This window comes from Melanerpes formicivorus, unplaced genomic scaffold (assembly GCF_026170545.1).
Source record: "Melanerpes formicivorus ecotype bairdi unplaced genomic scaffold, bMelFor1.0.p_v2 SCAF_4, whole genome shotgun sequence".
NCBI lineage: Eukaryota > Metazoa > Chordata > Aves > Piciformes > Picidae > Melanerpes > Melanerpes formicivorus.
In genome coordinates this window covers 23106270-23132779 of record NW_027142356.1, presented here as the reverse complement: position 1 = coordinate 23132779, position 26510 = coordinate 23106270, and the positions used below count along the sequence as shown (strand labels likewise).

General features: G+C 36.2%; 1 protein-coding gene across 3 annotated transcripts in view; it reads right to left on the bottom strand.

Annotated features, from left to right (window-relative positions):
- Positions 1 to 26510, bottom strand: part of FBXW7 (F-box and WD repeat domain containing 7) — a 181735-nt gene that overhangs the window by 74542 nt on the left and 80683 nt on the right. The window contains exon 1 of one of the 3 annotated variants that reach the window (XM_068137289.1): positions 12335 to 12504. The exons of the other annotated variants lie outside the window; for them this stretch is intronic. Within the exon in view, the coding sequence (XP_067993390.1) occupies positions 12335 to 12481 (147 nt within the window). The 5' untranslated portion in view covers positions 12482 to 12504. Of the gene's footprint in view, positions 1 to 12334; positions 12505 to 26510 lie in introns of those variants that run through there. 3 annotated transcript variants of the gene reach the window in all.

Genomic DNA, 26510 nt, shown 5'->3' with positions numbered 1-26510 from the left:
ATCAAGGACAGGGTCTTATGAAGCAGCACTGCCACTACTTACTAGCAATAAGCTAGAAGGAAACCTTTAAACTCTCCTTGAAGCATCTGTATCGGTGTATGCATTCTGACGGTTGTTATTAAGTAGTATTAGAAAAGGAGAGGTAACAACTCCCCAGTTGTGACTGGGAGAAGAAAGGAAACAATTACCTACTAGCTTTAATATTGCATGCTATGGAAGGAAAATTACATACTGTATTTTTAAAATCGATCACGATGTTCACAAGCACTGTCAAAGGAATTCAGAAGTTCAGAAAGGTTTTTAGCATATTACTAAGTAGCAACTGACATTCTTTCAAAAATACAAAGATGGTTGTTAGTAGGGCAACAGCTTTGTGATCCATGTCATTAGATGCTTTGGAATGACACATCCAATATCTGGCACTCTGATTCTTCAAAGATAACATACATTTGTATGTCCTTTCTACTGGAACATATCTTGATCTTGTGTTCTTAAAGAGAAAATTTTAAAAGCTTATTGATGATGCTGGGCTAATTTAAAAATAGGAATAAAATAGTTGGACAATACTTAAGGTACCTACAATACAAAGGGGGCTACATCTGGGGAAAACAGACCGTTTATTCAATTGCTTTCATTTTGTGCTACTTTGTAGCAACAATTATTTCCCACCTTTAACATCAGTATTTCTTCTAAAAAATTGAATTGGAAACATCTACAAATAAACAGTCTCTTTAGAGTCCCAACGTTTGCCTTCAACTCCCTTTTTCTACCACTTCCTTCCTTTTGTCCCCCAAATTTGTCTCCTAGAAAGCCAAAAAAGCCTACAATACTCCAAGTTTTCAACAGTTTAGCCTCAAGACTTCAAAGAACATTACTCTCTCACACCATCAAAACGTGAACTTTTCCTCAAAACTCTGTAAAGAAGTTAAAACTCCTAGTAAAGAGATGTCAAAGCTTTAAATGTCTATTGTATTACAGGTATAAAAAGTGGACCAAGAACAAAGTGTGTGTCAGAATGTCTTGCATGAAAATGCACAAATAGGCATCCTGACTTCAGGTAAGTAAAAAAGGTTGAACAAATCTAAGATAGATGCAATATGAAATTAAAAATAGAAAACCAGTGGAAAATAGCTTACATGACATTTCAAACTACTACTTAATATACTATCATATTTTTCAATAATTCTGCCTTATGTTTCACCCCACTGAGGTCTGATTTGTGTCTGCACAAGTTATCTTTACAGAAAGAAGTCTATTTACATTCTTCTAAGTACATAAATATACAAATACTGTACATTATGCATACAAAAACTGTGTAAAAACAGTACATATATTGGTGTTCACATGAAGATTACTGTTATCTCTTCATAGAGAAGACAGCTTGATTTAAAGGTTTTTTTCTGCTCACTAATATTGTTCATGCTTAAGTAATGCACATTTGAATTGCAAATCTTAAAATCACCAAGCAAATAGGAGGCCTTAGGGCCAATTATTAAATAGCATGTCTCAATTTTTCTATTAACATACATAGACAAAACACAGACAATGCTAAGAGCAAATAAACACAAATATGTCCTGCAAGATGAGTTTTATTAGGCTTGCAGTTCCTATTATGACTGCCTAACTACATCTTGAAAAACCTCAGGGATATAAATTGTGTACTGAAGCCCAAAGAATACGCTGAAAATTTTCAGCAGTTACGAATTAGTTTTGTTTACATGCCCACTGCAAGTAGCTGCCAATGCTACCTCTTTCTGTAAGTTGGGTCCCCCAAGTCAGAAAGGCACTCCAAATGAACAGACCAGTGAAAATTTTTACTGCAGGTTTCCCTCTGTGTCAGGAAAAAAGAGGGAAGTGAGAAGGGACACAAAAGGTTTCTGCATCTGTCTTTCCTCACTGCCATGTTTGCAGGAATTCATTGAGGATGTGTTTGATGTCTTCAAACATTTACTTTGTTCACACACCAGCAAGAACAGGTTACCTCTGCTAGAAGATCTTTCTAAATCAAGAGAAGTAAGACTAGATCTGCTAAACATGGCCATAAACAGACAAATAAGCAATATTTTTGGGCATTTTGAACATTCACTTCTGTGCTCCAACTAAAATGGGCCAGCACTCCAGAACAGGAAACCATTTCCTCTTGACCCTCTGAAGTTTGGATGCCTTCCCAGAAATGTCAAGACTGGCACAGGGCTTAGTACTATGCCTGCAAGACAGCTGCATCTGGATACAACCCTTCATGGGAATGCACAGGACAAATCAAGGAAGACAGGTTGAACAGATGTAATAAGCTTGAGGTGGTGCCAGGTCCAGAAAGTGATCCACATTTATCTCCAAATAAATTTCACTCAGTAAGGCAGCGCAAAATGCAGACCATTTGGAAAGCTAATGATAGTTATGCCAGCAGATCTCATGGAAACCCACAATCACTCACACAGCTTGGTACCAGGCAGTTCAAGCTGCCTCCTCTTCTGGGAGGGAATGGCTACAACTCACTCAAGTTTTCCCCCACTATGACCAGCTCTATGCAACAAGAAAATAGAAGCACAGAAGAAACTAAAAGAAATGTACAGCAAATTAGTTTGACAATTAAATGGAATTATTACCAAAAAATGATAACAATTTCACTTACTCATGGGGAGGGAGAGGCGTCAATAAAAACACTAGAATGATTCCACTTTTGCAATTTTAATCTACTAATATTAGGTATGAATCAGGCACTCACCAAAATAACTGCTGTTGTTATTATTCTAATACATTTTCTTTCTGAAAAAATATTGCTATGGACATATGTCCTTAATAAACCTGGAAATTAATTTCAGCCCTCACATTAATTGCAATTAGTGTCAAGTTTTTATAGTGCAAAGTGGTCTCAACACATAACAGTATTTCAAGTATGATGAGAAAACTAACAATTTCTACCAGAAGCAATTTTATACCATTAAATAAATCTCAGTCAGAAATAGATCCTGCCATAAGCTAAAGGGATGATGTAGCCTCACTTTCTTTAATTAGTATGATTCATTTCTTGCCATATGCAGTGTCCATTAGATAACCTCATTTATTTTTTGCATCAGTGGGAATGGAAACTGCAAAACCAGTGGCAAGCTTATGAGTGTAATACATGACACAAATAGAAAATTATTATGATTTAAAACTAACACATTCTTCCCAAAAATGAAAGGTGTACAAGCATCCATTCTGGATGCTATTCAAAATAATAGCATAGGTACAAACTATGACAGTTTATTATCTGCTTGGAGAAAATAAAGCAAAGGTAAGAAGTGGAAATTGATTTACATGTAATATTTTGTTATACTTAAACCTAAATATATGTGTTAAAAAATTAATTAATAAGCAGTTCTATTTTTGTATTTCCTCAATCTGATGACTTATCTGTTTCAAATAGAAAATATTACACTAGCCAGCTACAAATAATGCCCTCTTTCATTAAAGGAGGTGTGTGGGCTGTAAGGGCTTCCCAGAATTACATACAGCATAAGTGGAGAGGGAAGGGACAGGAACACAGTGGGTGTAAAAATGCAGGAAAGAAAAGACAGATGCTTTAGGAAAGCAATGTGAACAGAATAGGAACTAGACGCTAGAGGACTTGTTTTATATCTTGATATATGGTCCAAATTTGGAAGCAGAGGCGCAAAAGAAAGGAAGACTACAAATTCATGGTAAGAATTCAGTCTGAAATCTCACTAACAATGAACCAGAGGAGAAATGCAAGATGGAATGTAGTAGAGCTGCAAATATGTTAAAATTGCAAACATTCTTGCCAGCTGCTGCTATCATGAAAAGTAATCTTGTGTTGGGGTTTATTAATAGCAACATACTTTGGAGGAGACAGCCATTTGTACTTAGAGAGTCCTGTACCATGCAGATAGACTTAAGAGCAACAAAATCTTAACTGTTTAAGTGTAGGAGTAAGTTTACTTAAGCACAGGGCATGTAGGGAAAAAAATGCTAGAAAATCACCAAAAATACCTGTATAGCACTTCCTCTGCTGTTTTTATAATTTTCAGAATGTAAAGTTCCATTAGGAGAGTATTCTTGAAGAGAGAGCAGCAGCGTCTACAGAATAAGGGCCCAAAGAACCAAGGAACAATTTTCTGTTTCTAGTAGATATCAACACTAAGTTTCTATCCCCATTTTGTCTTTTGTCTTCCATCTCTAACAAACAGTAAGCTATTTGTGTAGGGACAATTTTGCATACAGCATTTAGGACAGTATTATTATAGTACAAGTAATAATATTTGTGAATAAAAGTATGCTTTTTAAACCCATGTCTGTGTATATAAAGAAGATCCCTCATGATAGCATGTAAGAGCAGTATGCTGCAACTGGTTACTTTCGTTATACACTAGCTAACTTTATAAACTAATTATTTTAATTTTATAGGCTGACTACAAAAACTGTGATGAAATGCATTTTCAGAAATTCCACAGGAAGATACACATATTAAAATACATGGTCTCAATCTGCGTGTATTTGCATATTACAGATTCCCAAAATAAATCTTTCACCTAATGGAGTCTTCTAGATACAAGCTGTCTCTTTTACTGATACTCTGCGTACTACCTTGCATATGCAAAGCAATTCAGCATATACAAGCTTAATAAACTATATGAAATAGTGACCCATCTGAAACAGGGGAAGGATGCATGTTTTACCAATTACAACATAAAAGCATCGCCACACGCTATTCCCTTTAAAACCAAACCACACTCCCCTAGATGGCAAACCTTTAATATATTAGCATTTACCAAGTGTTTTGAGTTCCTTTGATGCTAAGTGTAAAATAAGTTGGGTTAAGAAGTATTGCTGAAGTCATAATTCTTAAGGGAAGAATACATATGGAACAATATATTTACACTTTTAGTATAATTTATGAATTTTAACTCATTCTTTTGCAACCTTTATCAATCAGTTAAGAAGCAGAACTTCAGTGGTCTTACAATGTATTAGAATACTATCTACAACAATGAAAACTGTCTACTCTGTCAAAATTAATGGTAGTAGTGAAGTTATTAAAACCAGATTTACTGTATGGCCTTCTTGCACAGGACCAACATTTTTCTATCACATTCATAACCAACACTTGTCTTTCATAAACTTGTCTATTTGCAGCACATTAAAAATATAGTACAGTTTGCAATTATCATCTACATTTTAAAGAACAATCATTACCCTGCTTCATGGATCATTATTTTACTATTAAAATCATGTCCATTTGAGAAGCGAGTAACTAGAGGAGTTTTTTTTGGTATGTTATCAAAACTGCACATGACTACATAAATGATCTGCAACCACCATTTCAAGGAACACAACAAATCAGAAGTATGGAGTTCCCTGAGTAAAAAATAAATAAAACCAAAGGGAAAATTCATGTCAACTTCAGTTGTTGTCTTCTTGCCTTTTCAAACAATTGTAAACATTATAAAATACCTGAATATTTAGAAAGACACTGCTGTTGTGCCTATGCAAAACTCTATTCTTCAAACAATTTTATCATGAAACCAAGATAAAGAAGTTCACCAGGAGGTGAAAAGAGGTCAGAGACAGAGAAAGGTAGAAGAGGCCCACTTTTAATAGAGGATCAATGCCAATGAGAAGCTGTGGGGAGAAAGCAGAATTAGCAGTTGAAAACGAGGTAAAAGACACATGAGGTCAAGCTGACCAGGATACCTTGGATGTAGAAGAAATATACAAGCTGGGTAATGAAAACAGGAAAGAGATGGGGTCCTTTTTCTGAGAAGAGGAACTATTTAGAACCGCCAAAACCATCATTCCCCGACAGTAACCATTCACTACATAAGGAATGACAATCAGATGTAATAAGTAGTAGACATCCAAGATCAAGATCCTGCCTATGACTTATCTGGGCGTCATTCCACTCAAATTCTGGGGAATACCAAAACAACTATTTCCAGTTAAAATTACTTTGTCCCCTTGTGTTCCTATATTAAGAGAGAGTCACGACACAGAAGAACACTTTTTCCTCCCTGGGGATCCTTTCTCCTCACCTGAAAGAGACCCCTTCAAGAAATTAATTTAATTTGTTGTAGAAGGACAAAGAGTATTTGCTTAGTGACACAAGGGACTGCCAAATGAGAAAAAAACAGGTTTCAATGCACTAAAGGAAGTATTTAATTACATATTTCCATGAGTTCTCCTCTAGCACAATCAATTTATGGCTTCACTTTAGTCTCCAATTCCCTCTTTTCTTTTGCTGGATACTATAACCCCACAGCTTGAGATGAAAAGAGACAGACTTGAAGCAGGTAAAGAGCTTTCAGAGTCAATCCAGCATATTTTAATAGCTCTACGTGAATAACAATAAAGTTTTTTAAGACACCTAAACAATTGGGCACAAAGGAGTAAAATTGCCCAGACAATCTTCCCCCTGACATCTCCTGACGGGAAGTGACTGACTGCAGAATTGTTGTAACATGCTTTTAGCATCTGCACCCGCACATCAGTCTGTAACAGACAGCACTGCTCACTGCACAAGAAATGGAAGTTTTAAATGCATTGAAACCACAAAGAAAAAACATTTTAGCTCGCATTAAATATAAATGAGTTTCCGATTGTTGCTTTTATCTTGTCCAGGAAAAGGTAGAACAATTTAAATATAGAAGTATTTCTGGAAGAGTCGGCATGGTGGCAGAGGAACACTGAATACTATGAAAAAGTGGTCTCTGGCAATGCTATGACACGTTGCAGTTTTTTCTTCTGAAGAAAAAGAAAGAAAAAGAAGAAAAAACTCACCCAAACCCCCACCAACTCACCCCTGCCTCCAAACCTCAAGCATGCAGTCAGGGGTTGTCCAAGTACTTTTGACCCAGTACAGCAGCTTGGGCTAGATATGCACTGTTTAGCTGGCAATTTTCTTTTATTCCAGGGGACACAAGGAACAGCTGTTTGAACAGCAAACTAAGTGCTCTTTCCTACAAAAGGCTATCCTAAACCCAGAGCTTCTGCAACACACCACGGGAGAGGGCTCAAGGGTTTTTGGGGAGAAGGTGGGAGGGATGGTTTGGGTTTTTTTTTAAATAAAAAAAAAAAATTAAAGGATTTTGCTATGGGTTTGGTTTTTTTTTCCATCTCTGTGAATTCTACTGTATTCCTTATCAAATACAGTAGAGTCTCAAGAGGTTTGTAAGCAAAATGAAAGAGGTAACTGCAGAAAGAAGGAAAGAAGGGTGAAGATCAAGATTAGACTGCCTCTGTTCTACATTGAGAAAACAAGTAACGTACTACTTTTTTTCAAGGCTATCACCTCTCACACAGGAAGAACTTTTATTTCTCCTGTGAGAGGAGATGAAAGGCATAAGAAAAGGAGATTCAGAGTGGAGATACTGCATATTCTTTAAATGAGGGAGGAAACAGTTCATTATTCAAGATAAACCATTTTCTATAAGGAGTTACCCTCTAGGCAGAATGCTATGCAAGACTTAGTCTTACTCATTTCTGTAAGTTTTCAACATTCCTTTCTTTCCACTCAAAGCCATCTGCATTTTCAGTTAACATCCTTCTGCTGAACCTCTGAAGTACGTCTGTTGCATTCCAAAGATCTTCCAAAGCTGAAACTACAAAAATTATCAAAGCAAGAAAATAAACACTTTGAACTACAAGTTTAACAATGAAAAGGCTAGCTCTATTATTATGAAAATTTGTGTATTCAGAACAACAAATGAACTCCTTCATGAGAAACAAGCAACGAAGACAAGAACTTCCTTTCATATAGGTATCAACTGTATTTCCATGAACTGTATTTCCACTCAGGTGACAAATTTGTACACAAACAAGGGAATCTGAGGTAAAGGCTAAACCAGCTTAGCAAGAAAGTTGTTTCTGACAGCTCTTCAAAGGGACTTCTTACTACTACTGGCCAAAATACAAGATCCCTGCCACAAAACTCAGAACGAAAAGGTCTCTTGTAGAAGACAAAGGCCTGTGGGAGTACTCTGATTTGTCCAGTGAAAGGATTTTAAGATGCACATAAGTTTTAAATTAAAAACTATACACACACACACATATATATACATATATGCATGCACATATGCACATTTTCACAGATTTTTTTCTTAATGCTCTTCTGCCAATTTCTTGTTATCAAATGGTAAGAAATTCAAAGGGGAAAAGGTTTGTTTTGGTTTGGTTTGTTGGTTTTCCCATGTTATTTCAGGGGTTTTCATATTACTTGATCCAAAGCTGGCTGAAAAACAGGGAAGTGTAACATGGGAGGATATACCATTTCAGAGAAAGTGAAATTTTTTTTTGACCATTAAGTAACTTCTTACTGTCATCCAAGAAAACAATATGATGTACTCAAGCAAGAAGCATGATCTGTTGCAGAAAAATTCAGGACTATATTCCCCTGAAAAAACTGAACAGACTACTCAAACTGCTGGTGCAGGCATTCACAGAGCTTTGACTGACAATGAAAAGGTTGTTTTGGTTACTTCAACACAGAAATGAAGAGATAAAGAAACAATTCCTATTAAGTGAAGCTGTTCATGCATAAGACACATTACTATTTCAAATCAATTATTAGCATTCCAGTCAACCATGGGAAAGAAAAGGAACTGGAGTCTCATCTGTTCTACTGTAGTAACAAATGGACTGATACTACATGTAATGCTGAAGTCAAGTAGGTGCTCTTACATATGAAAAACATAGGCTGGTATAAATACATATTTGTTTGTATTGATGCTTAAGTGCCTTATCCTGTGTTCATCTACGACGCAAATATATGCTACAGAGGGAAGCATTTCACTGATAAACTATACTGATGAATTGCCTGATTTGGTGGGATAGATTTTAAAGGTAAAACATACACACATACAGCAAAAGTATTCTCACAAAAATGGTACAGTATAACAGAATCTTTGAGGTGTCTGGGAGTATAGATCCTGAAAACGGATACATTTATTACTTTGACTTTAACAGCTCAGAATACCACAGGATGCTGCACACTAAAACCCCTGCTTTTTTCAGCACTACTTTAAGTCACCTGAAATGAAAGAGCAATTCTCCAGCACTTAAAAAAAAAAAACCAACAAACATTCAATGTGCAACAAGTACTGGAATTTTGTGGGGGGAGGGGAAAGAATGGTAAAGAGGAAAGAAATTTGATTTTCAAGTACAGCTTTTCAAATAAGAGCTATACATTTCAGAGGAAGAACATTTCTACTGTTAGTGGTTTAAGAGCAGGAAAGGGAAAAATCACACAGTTAATTAAAAGACCAACTTTTTGTGAAGTGAAAGTATTTACCACAGGAAAAAAAAAATAAAAATACAGCACTTGATTTTGGAAGATACGTGACATGCATGACCATCTTGTCAGTACATTCGATGAACCAGCTGCAGTTACATAGCGCTGAAGAACTAAATGATATCTGATACCTGAAGCACGCACTAGCTGAGAAGTACTCATTGCTTCTTCATAACACACCACAAAGCCTACTTCAATGTCTGCAAAATAGACACTAAGGGCAAAAGTGGACCACGGCTATGTCCAGGTTTGACAGCATTGCACTAATAATTCTAGTGGCAGCTTTGAAGGAATATATATGTTTTGTAAGTACAGTCGTTTTAGAAATAAGTACTGAAGTTATCCTGAAGTGCCACACAAAACCCACAAAACAATACTATTTCAAACGAGATTAACAGTAATGCAGACAAGAGTTTTACTGACATGAACAAACTGGAAAATATGTAAGGGAAAACTTTTAAGTCCTGTGACCATTTGTAGTGCATTTCTTGATAAAAGTCCAGCATAACTAATGCAGAGGATGCAGAAGCTATGAATTGTCAGCTCTCATGACGGAAGTATTTTTACTCCCATGGATCATAGTACACATTTTAAAAATGTTTTGCTCGGTTTAATGTACAATTAAGGAGGGGAAGAAACGAGTTCAAATAAGGAGAAGGTTGATAATCACTAAGTCAGGTCAGTGTTTGAATAGCCCAACCATAGACTTGATGGAAAAGGAGTTGGTGTTGACTTACTACCAACTCAAAAATCTAGAAGTAAACTGTAGCTCATGTTCTGAAGCATATGAAGTTTAGGTCTGAGCATGAAATGCTAAGTACTTGACTACTTATTAAATGGAAAGCAGAAATTAAAAAAGCTAAAACTAAGACTTGCCTATTGGTGAAGGCTTTGTGTCAGAACTTGTATTTTACGAGAAAATAATTTTTTAGGATTGCTATTTTTAGTAAAATGATAAATGTGCATCATTAAAGTATTGATTCTCTAATCTGTTGATATCCAAAATCCACTTGTTTTTGGCTTTTTAATATGCAGAAACACAGGTTTTATATGCAACCTTCATGTGCTAACATGGAAGGAACCCAATATGGTAATCATTACGAGTTACGTGAAGGCTTTGAGTATCGCAAGGCATGAGAGGAAAGGAGGAGCCTTAATCTTTTCCACTATTAGCAGCCATCATACTGAGAATTATTAGTTTCAGAAGATGAGATAAATTTAGATAGATCATAGCTTAGCTGGTAAAACATTCTTAATTTCCTCCTTAGTCCTAGTGCTAAAATAAAGTAGATGCTGAACAGCTTCTTAAGCCCTCCTAGAACTTAAAAGCGCTAGTTCATTAAACCAACTGCTTGAATTCAGTGTAGGACAGGACAACGAAGAGAGATTGTGGTCATTCTGGAACAAAGCAAATATATCGAAGAACTGCTTTAGGTATTTTTTTCCCATATTTTTGTTAATGTGACCACATTTCTCATTACAGAAAATACACACACAAAACATTAGCCTTAAAGTTCCAAAGGTACAATGTATTAATATAGCCACAAAAAGACTTGTGCAGTAGATCTGCTAAACTTCTCTTCTACGCCGTATAGCATGCTTTATCTAAGACAAAAACCCTAGAACTATCAGAACATACTTCAGCTGCTTATTTGCTTGCAAACAATTCTCAAATACAAAAAAAAAAATGAAGGCACATATAATACAGAAAGGTTACTTTATCACTTTCAATGCTATTAAATGTTTATATTCTACGATTAAAACACATGTGTAAGATTTAATCTCAGAAAAAAAATCTGAAATGCACACAATCCTGTATGTCCATAGATGCATACATTTTAATATGTACGTTCTAATTTTTCATTGCTGCAGGTTATGATGTTGGTAGATTTGAACACTTGCCATGTACTCTGAACGTAAGAAACAATCTCAGTCATTCAACCAACACAGTAAAAAGCAATTAAGATTTCAAGTGTGATCTTTTAAAATGTAAATTTTGTCTGTGATTTAACTAAGTTTACTACAACAGAGTGTGTTGTCATTCAAGGACAGCCAGCACATTTACAAAAGCTGAGCTAGGCTTTAAAACTTGCATCAATAACTGGAAATAGTATTTATTCAGCAGCAATAGAAAACTCAAATTAGTGCTGGGAAAAATCATTATGAAAAGCAAATGTGTCTAAATTTTTGCTGAAAAAAAAATGTAAAAACAGGATATAAAGGAGAAACATTAATTGTACTTTAAAAAATATGAGCTCAGCAGCACGCAAGCTGAGTAACAAAATCGCATATAAGCCCACTTGGAAATACTTTTAATTGAAAATTGTATATTAGTAAGAGAACAAAATTGAGAAGACTATTTGCACTTGTTTGGGTTTTTTTTTTTACAACGTGTTTTAAGATCCACTTTATTCGTATCATTTCTGAAGCTGTAGCATAAGACCTGTGATAGTCTGTCAGGCTAGGATTGTCTATATATAAACTATATCACAACCTTCACATAGTAACGCGCTATTTTTATTTTCTGTAACAGCAAAAACGTTATCCCCATTACTGAGTTACAAAAGTATGGAAACTGTATTTTAAGAACTCTTACCAAAAAAAAAAGTGTAAGTTTTACTTTAACACCTCTAAATTCTCTACTTCATTATCCAACAAGTCACATCTGCCAATACAGTTCAGAACTGCGTTCAATGGATTTTACTCCAAGGTATCTATACCACCTAAAGAACGAATAAAGGCAAAATACATATTTGTGAATGCACCTATTTAGTACAGCATTTGCTTCCATCTATGTGGTTTACAACTGTAAGAGCGTCATTGTCATGTCCCTTCAAATGAATCATAGTTTCAACAACACAGAGATTTTAATTAAATTAAAACACAAGAATTACTGAAAGAAATGACCCAAGGGCTCCTTTATGGCACCCTGGGTGAACACATAATACAGCTGTAAGTATTACCTCGTGGAATGAATGCACCATGACAAAGCACTGAGCTCTAAGCCAAATGATCAAAAGTCTGGTTTTTAAAGACTTTTACACTTACCCGCCTACGGCAGAAGGGCAAGCCCTGTGCAATGATGCTGATGCTAAATATCTTCATCACAGTTTGGTGTGGTAGAGGTTCTTTGGCACTTTTAAGATCAACGGGAACCAAGCCATGATTGATGGCAGTTTTTCCAGGTTTGGACATTTTGTCGTTCTTATTTTCTCAAGTCTGCTAATAATGCAAAACCATTGCTATAAGCTTTGCTTCTAGAGTTGCATGTTTTGTTTTTTTTTTGTTAAGTAGCTTTTTTAAAAGAAAAAAAGAAAAAGTATGTTTCAGACTGGTGATTCAGCTCCCCACAGCCTGCTGCCTTTGTCTCTCAAGGTTCTCCTGCCAAGTGTCCTGACCTGTCTGCTGCTCAGTGAAGTGCAAGCTATCCTAGTATAGACACGAAACTACCAAGGGGCAGGCAGATTGCTCCTGCCAGTCAAACAGCTGGTGGACCTCCCCTGCAATGTCGAAGAGTCCTTCTCCAAAAAGGGATCCACAGATCAAAAAAGAAGAAAATCATGACTGTCTGGAGTTTTAATAGCTAGAGCTGCTTTAAAGGAAGAATTATTTTTTAGCTATTATTATTATTAGTTACTTTTTTAAAGTTGGCGGTGTGCTTTCAGGAGAATCTAAGGAGATCCTAACCTTCAGAGAGTAACAGTGTAACTGCACGATCAACTCCCCTACTTTTCTGACAGATGACTTTGAGACTTGACAGCTAGCAACTAAAAAACTGACCCAGAATTTGCTGTTCCTCGGCCACCATATCCACGAGAATAAAATATTGCTAAGCCCAAAGGTAGAAAAAGGAAACAAAACCAGGAGGATAAAAAACCACGTGGGTTTTTATCTATTTATTTTAATAACAAACATTTCTTTCGTAGTAATTCATTCTATAAACTCTGAAGAACAGTTTACTATTAGCCTGTAGTGAACAGCAGTATCATTAGATCACAGTTTATAGCTTCATGCTGAATTACTTCATATTTTATACAACAAATACTAAGTTTGGACTTGGCTAGAAGACATTGGAAAAGTCTACCTTTTTATCATTTCTGAGAAAAAAAAAACTTGTACTAGCAGATGAGATCTTGTCGGTCTAATTTTATTTCCCTGCATCATCACTTCTTTTTAGTCTTAGATTTGCTACACATTACTTACTGCTGACACATTATTGTCCTACAGTAACGCTTAAAGGCCCCAAGCTATGCTGGACAGCTATAAACATTTAATAAGTCAAAGTCTTTAGCCTGAAAATACAACACTGACTAATTTAAGCAGTAAGAGGGTGTAACAGGAAGACAAAAATGGAGAGGGTTGGTTATCTTGGAAGTGTCAGGCATATATTGCATTTAGTAGATATCACTTATTTTTGTATTTATTGCACATATTCTAATTTAAGCTCTAAACGTAAAGTTTTTAAGAGCCACTCTGTGACTTTTGTCTTTAAAAGTATGTTAACAAATTTTATATTACGTAGGGTGAGCACATGTGCTTGACAACTAAGAAAATTGGAGCTTTTATGCTTTGAAATACATTTCTCTGACATCCTGTTTGTAAATAAAATGGAGGTGATTTTGAACTATGCTCTTTTCAAGTGCCTGTCTGTCATTTTAATCAGATCAGGTTTGAAATCAGATCACTTATTTAGATGCAAAATGTGTCTGAAAACTTGAGTTTGAAAATACTAGTTTAAGATTGCCACTGGCTATTAACTACAAACTTAAGAATGCAGAAAACTCCTCTTTCTTTTTTGGCCAGCCGCATGAAACGACATCTTTGTAAAAAAAGAAAGCATGCAGTAAACAGCAGTAGTTTTTATACTTTCCAGTCAGTCAGTCAAAGTGAAGAGTTTTAGGACCCATTTACCAGAAAGCAGAAGCTATAACATTAACAAGCTCATCAGGTATACTTAATTCTGGAAGGCCACAGTTTCAAGATGTGGATCTAGGAAATCTATCCCAGCAACCAAAACCAGCTTAGTCTAACTTTACAGAATCTTCTCCTAGAACTGACAAATGTTTTGCATATTAACATTACTGGAAAAAATAAACAAACTCAAAGCCTTTTAATATGGTGATGGAACAGTACAAGAGCTAGAGAGACCTAAATGAAGCATTTGCAACTACAGAAACATTAGAACACAGAAAGCAAAACTCCAGTTTTTTTCAGTTCTTAACATCGGTGAACAGCTGCCCTCAAATGGATGAATCAGAGCACTGCAACATTTTTAAGTCACCTTCCCAAGTAATAATATCAGCGTAATAATCTTTTGAATGTTTGATAATACACTTCCTAAAAAACACTTTCAGTAAGCTCTGCAAATACAGAATGCACTATAACTTACATTAGACTCAAGGCTTATTGCTCCCTTGATATCCATGCTGTCCCTGCCTATGTGCAGAAAGAGCGAGAACCAGCTACTCTTCTGTAGTGACTGCAGTCCCAAGTTTATTTATGTGAGTGATTTCTAACACCAGTATACAAATAGATCCAAATGATACACTGCATGTTAGCTTGCTTTAAACAGGCAAACAAATAAGCTGTATAGAAAAGAGCACTGCAGTACAAAACTAACTGCAATTGTACTAGTGGTGCCACACAGGAAAAAAGACATTGCCCTTAACAGCCCCTCTCATATCCTAGTTTATGTAACACAAGAAAACATGACTCAGGTCCCTGGAGAAGGGAAAGAAATCAGAGAAGATCATTTTCTTCTGACAAGATTAGAATTTCCTACAAAAAATGTACACTTCAACAGTAGGCTTACGCCTTACTACAAGTTTTGACTAGTTAACGGTTTCTAATGGTGTAAAGTAAAGGAATGTCACCTATATGGTCAGAGAAAAACCCAAATCCATAAGGATTCAATGGTGTAACCAGGTGACCATCACCCTTCAGTCTTCTTCCTCAGCAGATGCATTAAAAAGTTTCTCTCTTTCCTACCTAAATCTCTAGCTACCTTGTAAACTTCTGTAGTCTTAATCTCTGTTTGGAAAATTCAGTAAAAATTTAAGAAATGTGTAAACTCTGGAAAGAAGAATGACAATGTTAGGCACATCTCAACTGCACAAGATTTCTTTTCTTTGGAAACAAAGATTAATACATTGCGAAAAAGAATCCAGATTTTAACTTGGACTCACTCAGATGGTGGTACTTGGTTATATTTGTGTCTCCAGAACCATATTGAGGCATCGCTATGGATACTTATTGTGACAAGAGTTTGGTATATAATACAAAAAAGTTCAAAATCTTTGCCATGAAAGAACATGATGAAGATACACCTTGTGGCGCTGCTGGTGGAAGATGACACACTTTGTATGATACTCCTATGCAAACAAAAATAAATCACAAAACTTCAAACAAATACAGAACAGGATGATAGTAAAGCTCCTGTCTAGCAAAATACTTCATGTGCCACAAGAGCACAGTCCCCAGAAATTCACTAGTAGAAGGCAAGGAAGATATGAAATACCAAGAACATCAAATGGGAAACTGACAGATAAACGCATTCACTGCGCATTTTTTGTGTCTATGTGCACACCAATGTCTGTTTAAGCATGCTGGTGTCCTACAAGTGTGAGTGTATGAAGAAATTAAATCATACTCAAGTTTGATCTGCTCTGTTTTAATACTCATATACGTCATTTGATCACATTAGCCATGCTGGCTGGGGAACCCAAGGAGTAGGTCAGAACAACCAACAGCAAGGTTTCCCTAGTTCCAGTTCAGTTCCTTGTTGCAGCCACCAATGCAAGTGTGTTTGAATGACTGTCAGTAAAAAATAACACATCTCCACTAGATCCAATATCCACAGCTGATATCCTTTGGAGGTGAAATGAGACAAATGGGTCAGCTAGAGATCCTAGTAGCAAAAAGGAGAAGAGTAGCACATCCCTCCTTGCTCTGGGCATTTTATTCCAAACATTTCCTTAAACTAGCAGTAAAATGTCAGGCCTGTGGGCTCTCAAATGATTCCAGTACATAGGATACTCAAAAATCACAAAGTTTTGTTGTTGCAAAGTTATTTTTCCACTAGCTTAACAAATGTGAACAGCTCACAAAGCAACCACATGCATGACAAGACAAGCACAAGACAAGCAGCGGAACTGTTTGGAAATGAAGAATAGTCAAGATCCCCATTTTTTTCCTCTTTGTGGATGGATCCCTTAGCATGCAGTACTGGTCCTGAAGAAAAAACAGTGAGAAAAACTTCCTTGACAGTTCAACAAATACATAATTTCATCAAAAAAAAAAAAGAAAGGGAAATGCAGTTACAGGTGTGGGATCTGGCATTACTCATGCTGTTATTAGCTTGAAAGAGTATCTGAGAAATTACAAGGGACTATTTGCACAAGCTAACTTTTCATATGGTCACATTAAGTGTTTATGAAAGAAACATACAGATTGTCAGTAAGCTGCATATTGACAAGACTATATTATATCAATACTAATGATGCTATGATATCATTAAGACACATACTTAACCACATACACTAAAAGAAAAATAATTCCTACTCTATTTAGACATCCCTGTAAGTGTACATAATAATTTGTAACCAAAGGCCTGTATTATTTGGGTTTAAAGCATGTGTCTTCATTTCTTCATTAAACATTTGAGAAAATATTCCAGGTATGTAACAGGAATCCAGCTGCATCATCCTGCATTTGACAAATATTCCAGAAATGTCTGCCTGCTCCTCATTGGCTGTAATACAGACTTGTTGGGTAAGCAAATTTAACTCTTTGGTCTAGCCAGAATTGCACCAGCTGTTAAAAAGAATTGCTACAGCTGCTCTACAGGAATTTATTTGCTGACCATTTATTTATGCTGCTGTTGCACCTTTAAATAAAGCTGAGACAAGAATTAAGAACTACAACAACAGGTAGAGAAGTCATGCAATATTTAGCACTGAATTAAAATGCAAGCCAAATTCCGAGCTGAGGATAAGCCAGGGGAAGGGAAAGAGGGTGTTTTTGTTAGTACAGAGGCTGCTTTTATGAAAAAGAATATCAGAAAACAAAAACATTAGTTTCCTAGATAGTAAATTCACCTTTACTTATCACTGCATCATGCAAAGTCCAAGACTTGCAATGAGAAATTCTCCACTTCTATAAAAAATATACACTTCTAAACAAAATATACATCAGGCAGTATCAAAATATTTAAAACATAATTATCAGCTTCTGAACAGTGTCCAAAAAGCACTGCCAAAAATTAGGTTTGGACAGCATTTTCTTCCTTTCTAGATATTAAGTGGGAAAGGAATAATCCCAAGACATCAGAAAGGTGTTAAAAATATTTCTGCCACCAAATGTTTATTTTTGCCTGTAGGGAAAAATTCTGTCCAGACAGTTTATCCAGCATTAAAGAGAATTCCTCTTGTATAAAGCTTGTTAAGACAGTATTACCTGTATTATATACTGTCAAAATAAAAGGTGGAACAACTCAAAGTATTAAATTGTGTATATCTGAAAGAATATAGGTATCAAGATAGAAGACTGGGGTTTTTTTACTAGAACTGTAAAACACACAAATCTAACAAATGTAACAACTGATTGATACACTGCATTCATTTATAGCACCAAATTAAGCTTTATAATCCTTTTCAGCTGGTTAACAGCATACTGAAAAGGGGTGTGAGGCTATTTATAAAGCTCAAGATATGCAAAGCAAAAAATGCCTAAGGAGAAAAGCAGGTAGTCTGTGGAAGGTTGGTTGGTATGGTTGCTGCCTTCCCCTCCAACTTACTTTTAAATGTTATTTTTAGAGGAAAGGGAAGTATTGCATCTATTTTTATTTAACAAACTTGTAAACAAATACTGTCTTTCTCTGATTTCTTCAAACATCGCTTGCTATTTAAACTGCTTTTAAGTCTTCCATTGAAAGTGACTTTTTATATACTGACAAACCAATCCATCTTTGAGTTTACTGGTGGGCTGATATTCTGACTTCAAACTCTGCCAATAAGAAAATGCAGTGCATCAGTACAAATTCTAACTAGGACAGGGCAGGAAGAATGTCCACAGTCTGTCCTCTAAAACATATACACGTGCATAGATGTAAACAGTGCTCAGCATACTTGCTGGAGGATATCTGACACTGCTCTTTTACACCAAAGCCAAAAACTCTGCAGACAGGTGAGTGCCTCAGGGTATCAACTGAAAGTGTCATTGTCTTTGAATTAAATCCAGCTTAAAGAAAAGAAACCACATTATTACATTTGGCAAGAACAAGGGATCCATAATAAATTATTTCAAAGCGGTTTTCTCTTCTATTTAGCTATGTCACTACCAGTTCCTTAATTCCAATTTTACTTATTCATTTTAATTAATTCTTTTCTGTGCATTTTAGGAAGTCTGACCAAGGGATCAGGTTCTAGAGGAATTGAGACATGGGAAAGACCAGTGATCATTATCAGTCTTTTTTTTTTGTTTGGTTTGGTTTTTTTTGTTTGTTTTGTTTGTTTGTTTTTTGTTAGAACTCTATATATTTGGGTCAATAATGATCACAGTAGATAACATCCTTAAGAACACTTTATAATGTAAGTGAGAAAAACAAAGGATCTCCCTACCTGCTCACTTTCAAACAGAGACAGTCACTGGCTGGATGACATTAGAATAAGAATATGATTTGCACTTACAGGAAACATTGCTCATCTTTTACTTAAAAGTAGTAATGACTTCTGAGGATGAATAAGGTGGAATTAATCCACGCTGGCAATCTGTGGTGGTGGTAGGTACATCTTCCATTTCAGCAGAGGCACCAGGGATTGTACAAATGTATTAAAATTTAATAAGCATTAACAGAGTAATATTTCATGACACAGCTGAAAAGCATAGACACTGTCTCCTAAGACTCAATCACACTAAATATTACTTAAATTCCTAATTTGATCCTTTCATGTTATGCAATACATGGTCCAGTAGTGAAGTCAGGAGAAAACATCAGCTTTTAGTAAGAACAAACAGAGAAAGAAGTAAGGGTTGATAAAGAACTAGTTAACTTAGGCCACCTTGACTTGGATTACAGTTCTCTGCATTTTCTTAGTAATTAGATCTTCACCTTCTCCCCAATACTGTTGTTACAAACTGAAGAAAGTTTAAAATGAGCAAGAAAGTAAGAGTGGATAAAAGAGAGAAGTAAGAATAGAGCAGAAGATACACTCAACAGCAATGTTTTTCACTTATATGACAGTGATTATTAGAGACCCAGCTACGTGTAAGAACTCATGACTTCCATAAAGGTCAATATCAATATATAATATCACATCATCTTCAATGCACAAAGTTTTACAGAATTATTTTTTTTAACATAATGCATATTTTACAGAAATTTGGTGCAGTCCTGAACTTGCTTGGTCAGGAGAGAAGGGGCAGAACTCTAGCAAAATTTGCACGAAGCTTTGCATGAACTTCCAGAAAGGTTGAGATGATCCTTGTGACAATAGGAACAGTTTATAGAAACACTAGTTCTAGGTTTTATAGGGATTTTTATGATAGAAACTTCACCAATAAAGAAAACTGTAAAACATTCACAAGCAAACTAAACAAAACAGCAAATTAATAAAATCTACACATAATGTACACGAAGGCATTAGCATGCAAGCGTAGCTTCATGAACAGACCAGAGACCTCACACTACAAAATAGTTCCTGCACCAAAAATCATCTATTGTCAACAGTCACTAGATGCTGGCTGTTCAAACAGGTCAGAAAATTCAGTTTATATATTCTGCCTGATCAGAAATAATTGAACCAGCATAGAAATTGACATTGTCTAGTTTTCCTCCTTATACTCAAGCATTTGTAAAGATATGTAAATTACTTTCTTGTGCACAATTTGATGAATAGCAACATGTTCTGCAGACAAAGAACAGTCCCCTACAGAATTAAAGACCATACTGCTATTTTGCAGACTACAATGAGGGAGAAATCCATCAGGAAAAAATGTTAGTCCCACAGCAGCTGTTAAATGTAATTCTGGTCTTCAGATCACCTTCTGTTCCTCTGGCCTTCCAAGCTAATTTCAGAACTCATAATTTTTAAAGTATAAAATATCAATGAATACAAGAAATGTACTGATCATCACTTCTATTTTTAAACATATGCAAATTCATAGCCACATGAATATTAAACACCATCCACTTGGGAATAGGGGGTGTCACCATAACAAAAAAATAAATTGAATGCTATAGTTTTACTTTCTTCAAGCTTTGATTCATCATTTGTATTAAGTTTCATAACCAATAAAATCAACTTCAGTTAAGCCCTAAAAGGTGAAGCAGCTTAAGACTGACACTCAGCACAACAGCTTCCACTGACAATATGCTCAGTAAATACAGCTGCATCACTACTGACTGGGGATATCTGGGCTAATGATCACAAGGCAACAGCACCTGCCACATAGCCAAAATCATAAGGAACAAATGGCATATTTAAGTGGGGCAGAGCTCCCAAATGTGTTTTTTAAGATAAGCCATGTATCTTAACAGAGTAAGCATACTGGCAGTACTCTCAAGCACATTTTCACAAGTTTTACTTCATGTTATCAACATGTAACTGGTGAGTTAAAAAGGTTTTAATTGCATATTTAAAGTATCTTTTAAAAATGATTTTTTTTTTAAAAAGCTGATTTTCATTTTGAGAACAAAGATGCAGAGCAAAAACTATGCACTGATTTCAAAACCTCTGAAAGAGTGCAACTACAAGACACCGCTTCAAGCGGCTATCTTGAAAGTACCAATTTAATTTATTCTATACAAAGTAAACTGGCAGCTGGTGTACAAGAAAGAATATTTACCTTCAAGGAGCTCTGCACAGGCCAAGCACGTAAAAGACAATTCAAGTCACTACAGCCTTGTGGCACTTTTGAGCACGTCTAAACCACAAGGATGTTAACCCCAGCCCTCCACCCACATCCCCAGCCCTCAGACCAGAAGGTGGCTGGCATCTTCTTTGCCTTATTGAGCTGATGGACATATGCCTGTGAACAGCCATGGCTACAACAGAATTACACATGTTCAGGAGAAAGGTCCAGACATGTCTATTAAGAATCACCAGGAAATCAAGAAGGTATACACCCTTGAGAAACAGGCTCCACTGCAAAGAGCTGACAATTGTACATTAAGTCAGATACCTGCATGGACAAATATGGCACAGTCAAAATTTCAGGAGGTTTATTTTCCAGTGTGGCTAGTTGAGGTAAGTCCCTTGACTTGAGTGGAAAAAACTGACCTCAATTACTGGCATGGAAGTAGGAGACTACTTGTGCTTTATTCAGCTAGGTCTCCAGTAATCAATCACTTACAGGAAATTAAACATCTCTTTCCACATCAAAAAACATCCGTCCTCTCTAATGAAGGGACAGGGGGGGAAACAACAAACAAAACCAATTAAAATACACTTACTAAATACAAACTATGACCCAAACTATCAGCATTGACGTTTTCTTCTAAACTACTTTTCTTCTTTGCCAGGCCATGAGATTCTTGACCTTCCTTTCTTACTTCACAATATACATTGTCATTTAATTCTGTAATAATATTTGCAAGAATCATCCTTTGTTAAAGGGAGAAAACTGCAGAATTTATAATAGAAGAAAGTTCTATCCTTTGACTGCAAGTGACATTTTAACATTTATTTTAAAAGTATTTCAAGAACTTTGCATGAGAAAGTTGAATTCACCAAGTTCTTAGATACGCCACAAACTGTATGAGGGGCAGCCATATTACTACAAGCAGAGCCCATGTAACAATTAGCAAGCTTCATGATTCATTTAGACAGGCAGGGAAATTAGCAGAGCAGCAATTATTTAATACCAGTTTCACCTGCAAATGAAGTAGGGACAAATCTGCTTAAAAACAGCAGGAGTACAACCAAATCTCTGCAAGCCTTGGGCAGCAAGTGAAGCCATTACTTAACACAGCCAAGTAAAAGCAGAGCAAGTGAGAAGTACTTTTCACAAGAAGCACTGATATTTGCATACTGCAGGTTAGTACAGATGGGGAAGAACTTTGCTATGTACAGAGAAACGAAGAATCTGCACTCCTTCCATGAATGCTTTAATATTTAACAAATTACATCTTAATGACAGTTGGATAACCTTTCCAAATGATCCTACATGCTTGGAATCATTAGCAACTAGACTGTATAGCATACAAATGAGGAAGTCAAAGGTTAAAAATGCTGATTGGTATTCATCTCAGAGAATGAATATTTCTAATGTTACTACAGTCCAATATAAAAATAAGGCTCTGTAGCAGAATATTTAAATATTTTTTTCAAACAGCAAAGTTTGCTTCAGAATGACAAAACTGCAATGGTAATGCAAAAATTATTGACTGGCAGTTGTAAAGACTATTTAGTTTCTATCACAAGTCATTTACCTATCCTAACTCATTGCACTTTAGTGCTGTTGTTCAGAATAACCAGAGGAGAAAATTTACCAGTTCCTAAGCTTTTAAAGGAAGCAACGTGAAAGAAACTTCAATTAAAAAGGAGAATGCCAGGGAGAAGCAAAAGTGAGAGTGGAGAGAAAAAAACAATGAGAAAGAAGAAAACCACAACCAACACACCACACACACAAAACTTAACAAAACACAACTGTCCCCACCTACCCCCGCCCTGAGCGGTTGTTAACTATCTTTTGGCATAGCTTTAGCCAAGTTACTGCTTAGTTTAAAAATTCTTTAAAGCATTAATTGTTAGGCATTCAGGGGATGAAATGCTTAAAGAATCTACAGACTATGTGTGATGCCTGCAAAAAATAAAGATGAAAAAACACACTCTTTTTGTAGCAGGATGTTTTTCTTTCTCCTGTGTACTCAGAGCAGAGAATCATACATTGCATTCTTATCACACAAGCCATCTGAAAACGTTGAACGCTATTTATTCAAATTAAAATATCTGATAAAATACTAATATTTAATAATTTTAGTAAGTGGAAATATTTACTAAATTCTTAAAATGTTTAAATAAAATACTAAAGAAGCTAAATATTCTTATATAATTTCATGTACTGGAAACAGATTTCTTCACCATATTACTGATTTATTCTCTAGACCTAAAAAACATGCTGCAAGTTTCTGCTGCAAAAGCAGGGGAAAAAAAAAAACTTTGCAAAGGAATACTGCTTCAGTTTCTGCAGAGCTGCAATAAAGCAATAGCAGCCCCCTCTGCTGCTCAGAAAAGGAGAACAACGTTGAGAACAACGTTAACACTTGCAAAACCACCATTCCACCTATGCAAAATACTCTAACCTTCTTGCCATTGCATGCATTGCCCATACACAAACAAACCCAGCTGCTTTCAAGGATCATAGCATTTCACTAATAATTCTTTATTTCTGCCTATGCTAACAAATCTTCTAGTCTAGTAACATTCTGACATTAGATGCAGACTTTCAGACAGGAGCCCCTTTTCACTTTACACATGCAGAAACTGCCAAGTGCAATCCTAGTTTTCTTCAGTTTTTAAAATTAATGCAGTCTTTCAATACAAAGCCTAAAATAAATGCTCTGTATACCTATGACTCTATGGACTAGCTTAGACCAAGCATCTCAAAGTCAAAAAAATCTGTCCCAGTCTGTACTATTTGAGAGCTCAAAGCTTTAGATCTGTTTCAGAACTTGAGAGATGAGTATTCAAGCTCTAATGGACATTCTGTCCTAACTCCATTGAAATCAAGCCAGTTTATTTATTCTGTCTCTCCTTCCTTCCCTCTCCAGGGTCAACAACCAACCAAGAAAAGGCACATTTATGAGACCTTTCAGGAGTGAACTTGATTGCTTTATGTATCCCCACTTGTTAAAAAGCTATTGAGATGAAAATAATAAATTGTAATGGTCAGAAAAAAGACAACAGGAAAATTACTATAACTACCTGAAGGGAGGCTGTAGCCAGGTGGGGGTTGGTCTCTTCTCCCAGGCACCCAGCACCAAAACAAGAGGGAACAGTCTCAAGCTGCACCAGGGGAGGTTTAGGCTGGATGTTAGGAAGAAATTCTTCACAGAAAGAGTGATTTGCCATTGGAATGGGCTGCCCAGGGAGGTGGTCGAGTCACCATCACTGGAAGTGTTTAGGAAGAGACTGGATGAGGCACTTGGTGCCATGGTTTAATTGATTAGATGGTGTTGGGTGATAGGTTGGACTTGATGATCTCAAAGGTCTTTTCCAACCTGATTAATCCTATTCTAAGACACTGTACAGGGGCAGAAGTCTAGATATTGACAATAAAAAACTAATAACCTAAGCTCAAGATACTGATAGATTTGACTTCCTGGACCATTTCCTGGTTTTGAATGGTAAATTTTTTCTTAAAGTATGCTTTAGTTTGTGCAGATGTCATCACAGATCAGCCCACCATTTTATGCAGGAAGTCATAAGAGGTAACCACAAGGACCCTCCCAGATTCCTGGGTGTGGCTGGTGAATGCAATGAAGACTCTCCTGAACCACTGGCCTTGTCATTTCACGTGCAAATGCCTTTTAATTGTAACATTTTCAAATCATTATGGCGACAACTATCTCAGCTATCTGCAGAGAGCAGTCATATGAGGCAAATATAATAATTTTACATATATAAGTATTAGCTAATGTGTGAAGATATCTGAAATATATTTATATATAATGGTTTTATACTTCCAGTGAAGCTTGTCAGGTAGAACACAGTGAGCTTGCTGCTGTCAAGTGAAAGTCCAGTAGTTTATGAAGAAAGGAATGAAGGTAGATGGATGAAAGAGATTTCAAAAAGCTGAGGTGAGCTGCACAACAGGACCTATGGCATTTTATTCCAACTCACTACTAAATCTTGCTATTTAGTAGTGATGAAAACTCTGTGTTGCCAATATTGCTACATACACCCAGCCCAAACTAGCACCTGTGTCGGATCAGGAATGCATGCTTCAGAGGAGTCAGGTTTATATCTGACACAAACAGTAAGCTGTGGATTCAGTCATCACAGCCAATACTGGTGGCGCAAAACAAGTTACACAGGAGAAAAGCATACAGCAAGGGGGCAATTAGTTCAACTACAGTTACCAAGAACTGCACTACACTACAAATGCTGAGGGGCATATCTAAGAGACTAAAGCCAAGTCTACTAGGTTTGAGTCTCCTAGGATGAGGATATCTTCAATAGCTAGAAGCAGAAATAATTTGTAAATACAGCTGCTAAGTCTAAAACCACTCCTTTTTCTTCTCAAAAGCTGCATGTTCATTAGTCATGTTTATTTTCCTTCTGCTAATTCATTTGTGCCCCAACACAGCTGTATTTCAACAGCATTTCTTGACAAAGAATGTGTTCCTATGATTAAATATTGATTGACAAGTGGACAATATTAATGTTGCATTGTGTCAGCCTTACTGTGTAACCATGGTCTAGAGCGGGGCTAGTTCAAGCAGCTTTCTACCCTGTGCTGATCCTTCAGGTACACAGTTAAAACTGCCTAAACCAGAGTAGCACCATGAATCAACAACAATTCTTAAATTCTTTGCTACCTAGCTCCTCAACAGCTTTTTCAGGATTACAGCCTAGGGGCAGACCACAGATGAAAATGGTCAGCACTGCACGGAAAAATATGCAAAGCAGCAACCAGATCATATAGAAACTCTGTACCTGTTCAAAAACCTTTCAGACAAGTTCCTTCAGGCAAAAGGAAGCTTGTTTCAGTTTAAGTCAAATACACATGAAAGAAAACAAAGGAAAAAAAAAACCTCCATTCAAAAGCATCAGAACTGACCAGCACTACACTTTGCTTGGCCTGTATATAAATTGAGTATAGTTATTGACAAAGTACTTCAAAAAGCATAAGCGTCTCCCGCATTAAATATCAAGTCCATACTGGATGCAAGTTGTCATATGACACTCAGTCATCCTACATCCAGGAATACCAAAACACTGTAATAAAACTCAGAATTTGAGTCCTAAAAAGCTACTTGAATGACATGGAACATGACAGTATTTCACTTCTAATTTGAAAGTATATACTTCAGTACCTTGAACAGTAGAACTATCCACAGAAAAATGATACAATTCAACAAAATTCATGTGAAAAAAAATTACGACTTCTCAAAACCCAAAGATGTTGAGATACTTAAAATGTACAAGTGCATACTAATTGCTGTTATGAAAAACATACTGCTGCAGCTTCTAGAAGCAAATGTTCATCCTATTCACCTGTG